At 48.0% G+C, this 10,313-nt stretch overlaps 1 protein-coding gene across 1 annotated transcript in view; it reads left to right on the forward strand.

Annotated features, from left to right (window-relative positions):
* Positions 1 to 10,313, forward strand: part of PLEKHF1 (pleckstrin homology and FYVE domain containing 1) — a 17,024-nt gene that overhangs the window by 5,464 nt on the left and 1,247 nt on the right. The window contains exon 2 of the mRNA XM_015426020.1: positions 9,952 to 10,303. Within this exon, the coding sequence (XP_015281506.1) occupies positions 9,965 to 10,303 (339 nt within the window). The 5' untranslated portion in view covers positions 9,952 to 9,964. The remainder of the gene's footprint in view (positions 1 to 9,951; positions 10,304 to 10,313) is intronic.

The following is a 10,313-nucleotide window of genomic DNA, read 5'->3' on the forward strand; positions in this document are numbered from 1 at the left end:
CTTCCTTCCTTCCTTCCTTCCTTCCTTCCTTCCTTCCGATATCCCTAGCTGGGCATGGGGTGGAGCTGGTAACAGGCCGCAGTTGAGAAGAGACCGATAGCTGACACTGGAAAATAAAAGCGGTTCATCAGATGTGTCTCCAGTACCAGTCAGAACACAGGGGGTCTCTCGAAAGGCAGTCAGCAGAAGGGAAACTTCTTCATACGAACATTATTGGAGATCAGTTTGATGATGGACTAGACAAAGCGTCAGTGGGAGCCAAACAGAGGAATATTACCGTTTGACACAGATCGATCTCTGGAGGCAAATGCGTTCCAGAGGGTCAAAGAACCCACAGAGAAGGTTCTTCTGCCCCATTCTCCCACCTGCCCGACCTTCACAGGAAGCAAAGAAGTGCAGAGCCTGAATTCCTGAAGCCGGTGTGGCGTAGAGGATAGAGTGGTAGACTAGGATCTGCCACAGAAGCTTGCTGGGTGGCCAGTCACACACACTGAGCCTAACCTGTCTCGCATAGAATAGAATCATAGAGCTGGAAGGGACCTCCAGGGTCATCTAGTTCAACCCCGTGCACAAGGCAGGAAATTCACAAATGCCTCCCCCTCCACGGCCACAGTGACTGCTGTTCCACACCCAGAAGATGACCAAAAACCTCCAGGATCCCTGGCCAAAATTGCTTCCTGGCCCCAAAGTGGTGATCAGCATTTCCCTGGGCATGTAAGAAAGGGCCACAAGAACTAAGCACGGAGGCAACCCTCCCTGCCCTCCCTCTCATGATCTGCCTAACTTCACAGAATCACCACCGTTGTCAGATGGCAATCGAGCCTCTGTTTAAAAGCCTCCCAAGAAGGAGAGCCCACCACCTCCCGAGGAAGCCTGTTCCACTGAGGAACCACTCTGTCAGGAAGTTCTTCCTAATGTTTAGCCGAAAACACTTCTGATTTAAATTCAACCCCTTGGTTCTGGTCCGACCTTCTGGGGCAACAGAAAAGAACTCCTTGCCACCTTCTCGATGACAGCTCTTCGGTCGTCTCCTCTCCATGCTAAACATACGCAGCTCCTTCAACCTTTCCTCATAGGACTTGGTCTCCAGATGGAGGAGAGAAGAATGATATAAGCCACTTTGTAAGCATAAATGAAGTAAATTAAAAAAGCAAACTAGTTGCTCCCGTCTGCTGCAGTAAACGTCACTGTTTCAGGGGCCAACTGTAAGCAGGTCTTACTCAGAAAAAAGCCCCACTTCATTCGGTGGGGCTTCTTTCCAGGAAAAAAAGGTTCTTGGGTTTGCAGCCTCATGGCTGTAGCTAGCTGTGTTTTTAGCAGCGTGACTCATTTTCATTCTCTTGCGGCTCCCAGCAAGTTCCTTCTGAAACCAAGGAAGTTGGGGTTAATATAGAGGGATCGCTTGCGGGGGCAGGATGATGTTGTTAGTCATCGGGCTGAAATGGCTTGCAGGAGATGGGCGATGTTGTGAGAGTCCACCACTGGTCCTCCGATTTCAGAATCTCTGCCCCGCCACTGTCCCTTTGGCGTTAATTTAGGAATCTGTTATGGATTGAGCAAGAGGGCTAGAAATCTGTGGCACCGAACAAGGTGGGTTTCTAGGTTTGGGGTCATAAACCCACGGAGAGCAGGATGGCTTTCCCGGTCAGCCCAAATCGGGGTTTATTTTTTGTTGTTCAGTTGCACAGTCAAGTCCGACTCTTCGAGACCCCATGGACAAGATCATGCCAGGCCCTCCTGTCTTCCGCCGTCCTCTGAAGTTGGCTCGATTTCATTTTCGTTGCATCTATGACACTGTCTAACCATCTCATCCTTTGCCGTCCCCGTCTTCTTTGACCTTTAATCTTTCCCAGCATCAGGGTCTTCTCCAGTGAGTGCTCCCTTCTCATTGGGTGGCCAAAGTATTTGAGCTTCAGTTTCTTTCATTATCTGGCCTTCCAGGGAACAGTCAGGGTTGATTTGTTTTAGGATTGACTGATTTGATCTCCTTGCAGTCCAAGGGACTCTCAAGAGTCTTCTCCAGCACCATAGTTCAAAAGAATCTATTATTCCGCTCAGCCTTCCTTATAGTCCAACTCTCGCAGACATACATGACTACTGGGAATACCATTGCTTTGACCATGTGGACTTTTGTTGGCAGGGTGTTATTGGTGCTGAATAAAAATCGCTATCCTCAGCGGTTGTGTGTTTGTTTGACTCAGTGCAAAAATGGGGGGGGGTGAGTACAGAATTCAGCATCTGAAGAATGTCAGCTTTTGCCTTGAAGAACAAAAAACAGAAGTAAGTTTCTAGACCATATGAGGATGGAGATGGACTTGGAAAAAAGTGGGCGGTATCTGGGGGAATCTCGAAACACTCTCAATACCTGAGGGTGATTTCCTTTCACCAGGGGCTGGATCTTCAGGGCCTGGTACAGGTTGTTGCTTTTGATCAACACATACAGAATAGATATAGGGAATTCTGAATAATTTGTGTAGCTGGTGCAGGCTTGGTGCAGACTCTGTTTTACATTGACTACAGCCAGTGTCAGGATACTGTCAGCTCTTCTGTTAAGAGAACTTAAAACAGCCTCGGGTTTGGCGACTGTAGTGGAACGCTTATGGCCCAAGGATTAGTTTGCGCTGGTTTGGTTACAGTCAGGTTGGATTCCAGATCCTCTCCCTCATTGTGCAATTGGTCCACTCAGAAATCGGCTGCACTGTGTCTTGCACAAGCAGAAATGCAGGTGAGGGTACAATACGTCTTACTTAGCGCATGCACCTACCACGGTCTTTGTAATGGGTTTTTTGCTTGTGAAAGAGCACCAGTGCCAGCAAGAATTTTGTGCTAGATCCAACACAGTGAATGGCTGTCGGAAGAAAGGTGTCACCTTCTCCATGGACTACTTCCCCCAGTTCTAGTTGTACAAACAATGGTCCCTTCTTTGTAGGGTAAATTTAGGACGTCAGACTCATAGGGTTCCTGTCACAGTTGCCAACATCCCATTGCTTGGTACTCGAAACCCCATGGTGACAAGTTAGCTGTTAATCTTCACACATCGGGCATTAATTGACTGAAAGCTCCCAAAGGATGACTCCCAGTGCTTGGACTGTTAGCACGAGTTCAGATTCCACCTTCACAGTCTGTTATACTTGGGGAAATCTGTTCCTGTGCAGTATGCACGTATCCTTTTACTGCTAAGTAGGAGTCAACAGAAGTGTGCTCTTTCTTCTAGCATTGCCTTTTGCTTCTCCATCCCAGAGGGACTTTGTGTTTAGTAAATGAAGAGGGGGGGGTGCACTTTGCTATTGTGGCATTTCAAAGGAGTATTGTTCTGCTGGCCTGGGTAGCAGCCCTTCCTTGGAAAGCAAAGGACTCTTAAAGTCCCACGACTCAAGGAGAAAGGCTAAGCATGTGCTAAACACTCTCTTGCTGGATTGCATGTGAGGACAGGTGCGGTTCTGTGAGCCCTTCCTCGAGAGTACATCTGGCTTTATCGTTCCAAGTAGCTGCACATAAAGATCACGCTCTCTTTCTCTCTCTTCATGATAAATTTTGATTGCATCCTTTCTCTAAGGAGTCAGGGGAACATACAAGATTCTCCCAACCTCCCTTTTACTCTTTCAGCAACCCTGTGAGGTAGGAGAGGTTGCGAAAGATTGACTGGGTACAAAATCTAGCAACAAGCTTCATGGGCGAGCACGGATTTGAACCTGGGTCTCTTAGAGTCCAGTCTGATGTGCTGTCTGCCACACTAACATTGTGACAGCGTCCTACTGTTTAAACAATCAACTCTCATTGTACAGTGCCCGAACTTTCGAGATTTTCTCTGTTGCAAAGGACCTTAAAAACATTGTTTTATATACAAAGTAAATTTCACAGTGAAGAGGAAGAAGATGATGATGCTATTGGATTTCTACCCCACCCTTCACTCGGCGTCTCAGAGCGGCTTACAATCTCCCTTCCCCTCCCCACAACAGACACCCTGTGAGGTAGGTGGGGCTGAGAGAGCTCTGAGACAACTGCTCTTTCACGAACAGCTCTGACAGAACTGTGGCTTGCCCAAGGTCATCCAGCAGCTGCAAGTGGAGGAGTGGGGAATCAAACCCGGTTCTCCCAGATTAGAGTCCGCGCACTTAACTACTACACCAAACATTCTGGGGAGTCTAAGATAAGTCTACAGACCTTGCAAAAGTGCATGTGGGAGGCAAAGCTCCCTCTAAGCTGTGGAGTCTTGCGAGCAAAAAAACTACTTTGTGAGCTACTGGGCATTAAAGTTGTGAGTGAGCGATTTGGCTACTGCATAATTTAGTTTGCTCTGGAGCCATCCTTCCTGAGCTAAGACAAAAATCTGTGAGCTGGAGGCTAAATAACTGTGAGCCAGCTCGCACTAATTCATCTTAGAGGGAACACTGGTGGGAGTGCAGGCGAATGGCCATCCCGGACCTGAAGGCCTCCTGAAATCAAACCGTCCAAAGGGGTGCCGAAAGCAGGATAAAACAGTTGCGTCAAACTCTGCTGGATTTGTTTTTGACAGTGCAGAGTTGGTGAGAGGATGTCCTTCATTATTCATTTGCTAAAGAACTAACTTATCCTGATTAGCATTTCCTCCTTAAAGGGAACATCTGCATGCCGGGCTGGGGCCAAGTGGCTGTTGTGTGGAAGCAAAAAAATCTTTAGGTGTGTTTACCTTTCGCCCAGCTGTTGTGCAATTCCGTCCAAATGTTTTTGTAGCACAGTCCCTGCTTTTCTGGGTGCCTCCCAAACTGTCCATTGTGACTGAGCGACCCTAATGAACCGTGACAGGCTGCAAGGGACTGGACAGTTATATAACTTCCGAGGCTGGGGAGATCGGCCATGGCCTCGCCTGGTGTCTCTTTCCAGTTTGGTGTAGTGGTGAAGTGCGCGGACTCTTATCTGGGAGAACCGGGTTTGATTCCCCACTCCTCCACTTGCACCTGGCTAGATGACCTTGGGTCAGTCACAAGCTCTGGCACAGCTGTCCTTGAAAAAAGAGCAGTTTGTGTCAGAGTTCTCTCAGCCCCACCCACCTCACAGGGTGTCTGTTGTGGGGAGGGGAAGGGAAAGGAGTTTGTAAGCTGCTCTGAGACTCCAAGTGAAGGGCGGGGTATAAATCCAATCTCTTCTTCTTATTCTCTTTCTCCCTTGCTGTAAATAAAGGCTGGACAGAGTGCACTGAAGCCTAAGATTTTCTCGAGTCGTCGGAAGTGAGCGCTGACTCACAAACGCTTATGCTGGAATTAATTTTGTTATGATACCAGTGGAGTCCTGTCTTCCTGGCAGGACTGAGGGTTGCAACTACATGATACACGTGACGTGACACAAGCCGGGCCTGGGTTTCCCAGCCTGTCACACGTAGGGTTGCCAGCAGGGCTATTTTTGGACTGGAACGGAGTTCCGGCTGGCTCCTGAGTTGGCCATGCCCAGTAGGAGCTCATTAGCATAATAGGCCACACCCAACAGCAGAAACTCATTAGAATTGGCTACATTAGGGGTGTGTGGCCTAACATGCAAAGGAGTTCCTGCTACAAAAAAAGGCCCTGGGTTTTGACAACAAACAAGGTCAACAGAAGCAAAAGGTGGGTGTGGCTGAATGACCACACTTCTGGTAACACGGGGGTGTGTCCTAATATGCTAATGAGCTGTGCTATCAGGGGTGTGTCCTAATATGCTAATGCGTTTCTGCTGTTGGGTGTGGCCTGTTATGCTAATGAGTTCCTGCTGGGCTTTTTCTACAAACAAGCCCTGGTTGCCAGCCTCCAGGTGGTAGCTGGAGATCTTCTACTTTTACAAGTGATCTCCAGATGATAGGGATCAGTTCAACTGGAGCAAATGGCCACTTTGGGCATTACACCCCACTGAGGTCCCTCCCGTCCCCAAATCCCCCCCCCCAGGCTCCACCTCCAAAGTCTCCCGGTATTTCCCAACCCAGATCTGGCAGGCCTGGCTCTCACCGTCATACTGTTGGGAATCCACCGTTAAAAATAGTTTGGTGCAGGGAGGAGGGGCTCCCGCCTTTCCTCCCACACTGTTTTCTCTAGTGGAAACAGCCAAGAGAGCAGGAGCCGGGGCCAGAGACAGGAGCTCACTCCGTCATGCAGCACACTCGGGTCTTGAACTGCTGAACTACCAGCCTTCCAGTCTGTAGTTCAGTGTCTTAACCACTCAGCCACTGCCGCTATCAAACCAGTCCCCAAATTAAGGCTGCAATCATATGTATTCTTACCCAGGCGTAAATCTGATTTAACACAGTTGGACTTACTTGTGAGTAGGCTTTCATAGGATTACACTGCATATTGTATCATTGGCATAAACTACACTGCACCGATTTATTCTCCAGTGCCCTTCACCATGGCATCCGGTGAGGATCCCCAATCCTGAAAAGGCTCTCTGCGTACCGAATGCAAACTATTGTCGTTTTTTAAATTCCCATCTCCTTTTCCAAAGAGTCTTGCAGTCTGTTGAAAAGCGGGGGGATGAATAGTAAAGCGCTTTAAAGAAATGCCTAAACGAAACCTCCACATTCAGTGGCCGTATGTGAATGAGAGCCAGTGTGGTGTAGCGGTTAGGAGTGTTGTACTGGTATCTGGGAGAGCTGGGTTCAAATCCTCACTCGTGCCATGGAAGTTCACAGGGGGACCTTGGGCCTGTCACACTCTCTCAGCCTAACCTACCTCACAGGGTTGTTGTGGGGATAAAATGCGGGAGAGGAGAACCGAGTAAGCCTCTTTGTGTCCCTCTTGGGAGAAAGGCGGTGTAGAAATGCATTAAATCAAATCATCAGCAGACGGAGGGGGGAAAGGACAGGGGACGGGCTCGTGGGACCCTTACAAGCAACCGACAATCACTGTTGGAAAGAGGGTGTTGGGCTCCCTTTGGGCTGATCCCTCTGGGCCCTTCCAAAAACAGTTGGCTTTGAAGCAACTGCGGCTTTGTGGGCTGGGAGGGGCGTTCGGCGCATCCTGCTGGGGACCAGGCTTTTCGGTCTTTTGTATTCGGCTGGCTCCGCAGGCCGCAATTAATCTCATCGTGTGCAACGCTCAAAATATTTACGTTGTAAAGGAGAAAGGGGACGGAAGAGTGCGGCGCAACTAATCAGCCCGCAGTGGATTCTGTGATATGAGGTTACCAAAAGTCTCCCGCCAAGATCCCTTCGGGGAAACAGCCTCTCTTTAATAACGATGAAAAGCCGGCTGCAGCCGTCTCTTTCAATATCTGTATATGTAATTGGAGTGTGCTGGTTTCAGCAATTGTGTTTCAACTTCAATTGGACGCTGAGATCAGAGGTGCTGAGAGTTCTGTTTCTTCCCCCAGATGGCTTTTATGCAGCATCCCTCCACCCCCGCCAGTGGTAGTTTTTATAGATTACCTTGCAACCAGTGGTCTCTGCTGCATATATTACAGTCAGTACATTGATCAGAATGGAGTGCCGCTGTCTGGTAATGCAGCAGATATATATGATATTCAGATATATGAAGAAGTGCGCACGCGCACCAGTGCTCCCTCTAAGCCAGTTTGGTGTAGTGGTTAAGTGTGCGGACTCTACTGGGAGAACCGGGTTTGATTCCCCACTCCTCCACTTGCACCTGCTGACGTGACCTTGGGTCAGTCACAAGCTCTGGCACAGCTGTCCTTGAAAAAGAGCAGTTTCTGTCAGAGTTCTCTCAGGCCCACACACCTCACAGGGTGTCTGTTGTGGAGAGGGGAAGGGAGAGGAGTTTGTAAGCCGCTCTGAGACTCCAAGTGAAGGGCGGGGTATAAATCCAATCTTTCTCTCTCTCTCTCTCTCTCTCTCTCTCTCTCTCTCTCTCTCTCTCTGCTGTGGGGTCTTGCAAGCAAAAATTCAACTTTTTGAGCTACTGGCATTAAAGTTGTGAGTGAGCAATTTGGCTATGGCATAAATCAGTTTGCTTTGGAGCCGTCCTTCCCGAGCTAAGACAAAAATGTGTGAGCCGGAGGCTAAAAAATCTGTGACCTGGCTTACACTAACTCAGCTTGGAGGGAACACTTATGCACAGAAAAGCTTATACCTAGAATTAAACTTTGTTGGTCTTGAAGGTGCCTCTGGACGCAAAGCTTTGTTCGTAAAACCGTTTGTCTTCATTTCCTCAGAATCCCTGCAAAGGTTGTTCATAGTGGGAGGCCTGTTGTATGTGCAGAAACGTCTTTTAGAATGCTCGGTTGCACAACCATCGCAGAAAGGGAACCTAACCCTTGTCTGATCTTTAGGAATCTGAGCTTCTGTTCCTTGGCCAACGACCAGTCATATGTTAGGGACATGTGAGAAGGTAGATGGGAATGGGTGCATGTTCTCGGTAAACTTCAGCTCACCCTGGTGTACGAGGAAATTAAGAGAAGAGATTGGATTTATACCCCGCCCTTCACTACCCAAAGGTGTCTCAGAGCGGCTTACAAACTCCTTTCCCTCCCCCTCCCCACAACAGAAACCCTGTGAGGTAGGCGGGGCTGAGAGAGCTCTTGACAGAAACTGCTCTTTTTCAAGAACAGCTCTTATCAGAGCTATGGCTTGCCCAAGATCATCCAGCAGGTGCAAGTGAAGGAGTGGGGAATCCACCCTGGTTCTCCCAGATTAGAGTCCACGCACTTAACCACTACACCAAACTGGCTTTAAGACAGCTTTACTTAGGACTGCATTGTAAGCCACCTCGAGTTCCACAAAGTATGGAGGTTTTCAGGAAGGGGAAAGAGGAAATAGTGGGAGAGGGGGAAATGAGAAGCCTCCTGTAAGTCCTTGCGGGTTCCCACTTGTAAACTCTCTGATCCTGTGCCCTAAACTGCATTGGAATATTTGATAAGAAGAAGAAAGTGGATTTATAACCCGCTCTTCACTAGCCGAAGGAGTCTCAGAGCGCCTTACAATCCCCTTCCCCTCCCCACAACAGGCACCCCGTGAGGTAGGTGGGGCTGAGAGAGCTCTCTTGAGAACTGCCCTTGAGAGAACAGCCCTGAAAGAAGTTATGACTAACCCAAGCAGCTGCATGTGGAGGACTGGGGAATCAAACCCGGTTCTCCCAGATTAGAGTCCGCACTCCTAACCACTACACCATATGTCAAGAAACACTATAAGGTATGGTCCTTCCTGGACTGTACCATTTTAATATTGCAGTAGAATTTGTTTAGGCATTGGATGTTCATCTTTTAAGGGGTAATAGGCAAGGAAGTGTTTTTATCCTGATGTTTTAATTCTGTTGTTCATCGCTCAGAGCCCTGAGTATTCAGGGATAGAATGATTCACAAATCAAAATTATGAATGAATAAATAAATAGAATGACATGTGCATGTATTATGTGCTTTCAAGTCACTTCCGACTTATGGCCACCCTATGAATTAATGACCTTCAAAATGTCCTGTCTTTGGCAGGTACTGCAATCAGATACTGCAAACTGAAGTCTGTGGCTTTCATTATTGAGTCAATCCATCTCATGTTGGGTCTTCCTTTTCTCCTGCTGCTTAGTATTATTGTCTTTTCCTGTGAGTCTTGTCTTTTAATGATCAAAGTACGATAGCATCAGTTTTTAGGGAGAGTTTCTTCTAGAAAGAATTCAGGCTTGATTTGCTCTAGAACCCACGTATTTGTCTTTTTGGCAGTCCATGGTATCCATAAAAGTCTCCTCCAGCACCACGTTTCAAGTGAATCAGTTGGAGGGACCATATAGAGAAGTCTCGAACTTCTTGGGTTTTGAACGAATTCTGCTTAGAGAAATCTCGAATTCCTTGGGTCCCGAACATCTTGGGTTCCGAACCAATTCTACTTAGAGAAGTCTCAAACTACTTTGGTCTCAAACTACTTAGGCATGCCAGTTTCTTCTTTTAAAAGCTTGCAGTTGTGAATTTGACTACTGCAGATATGAAACATTGGGTGTTTAATGCGAATTCAGGACAGAAGCCATTATTGTCAGTTACCTCTTCTGTTTTTCTTCCTGCTTCCAGGTGACTGTTTGAGATGGTGGACCACCTGGTGAATACAGAGATTAACAGCCAGCGTATCGCTGCCGTAGAGCACTGTTTTGGGGCATCGGGACAGCCGCTAGCTGTGCCAGGAAGAGTCCTGTTGGGCGAGGGCATTTTGACCAAAGAATGCCGCAAGAAAGCCAAGCCGCGGATCTTCTTCCTTTTCAACGACCTTCTTGTGTACGGAACCATCGTGATCAACAAAAGGAAGTACAGCTCCCAACACATCATTCCTCTGAACGAAGTCACCTTGGAAACCTTACCGGATACTTTGCAGATGAAGAACCGCTGGATGATTAAAACCTCCAAGAAGTCCTTTGTCGTCTCTGCAGCCTCCCTCA

Source organism: Gekko japonicus, unplaced genomic scaffold, assembly GCF_001447785.1.
Source record: "Gekko japonicus isolate JY-2015 unplaced genomic scaffold, Gekko_japonicus_V1.1 scaffold5134, whole genome shotgun sequence".
NCBI classification, from domain to species: Eukaryota; Metazoa; Chordata; class Lepidosauria; order Squamata; family Gekkonidae; genus Gekko; species Gekko japonicus.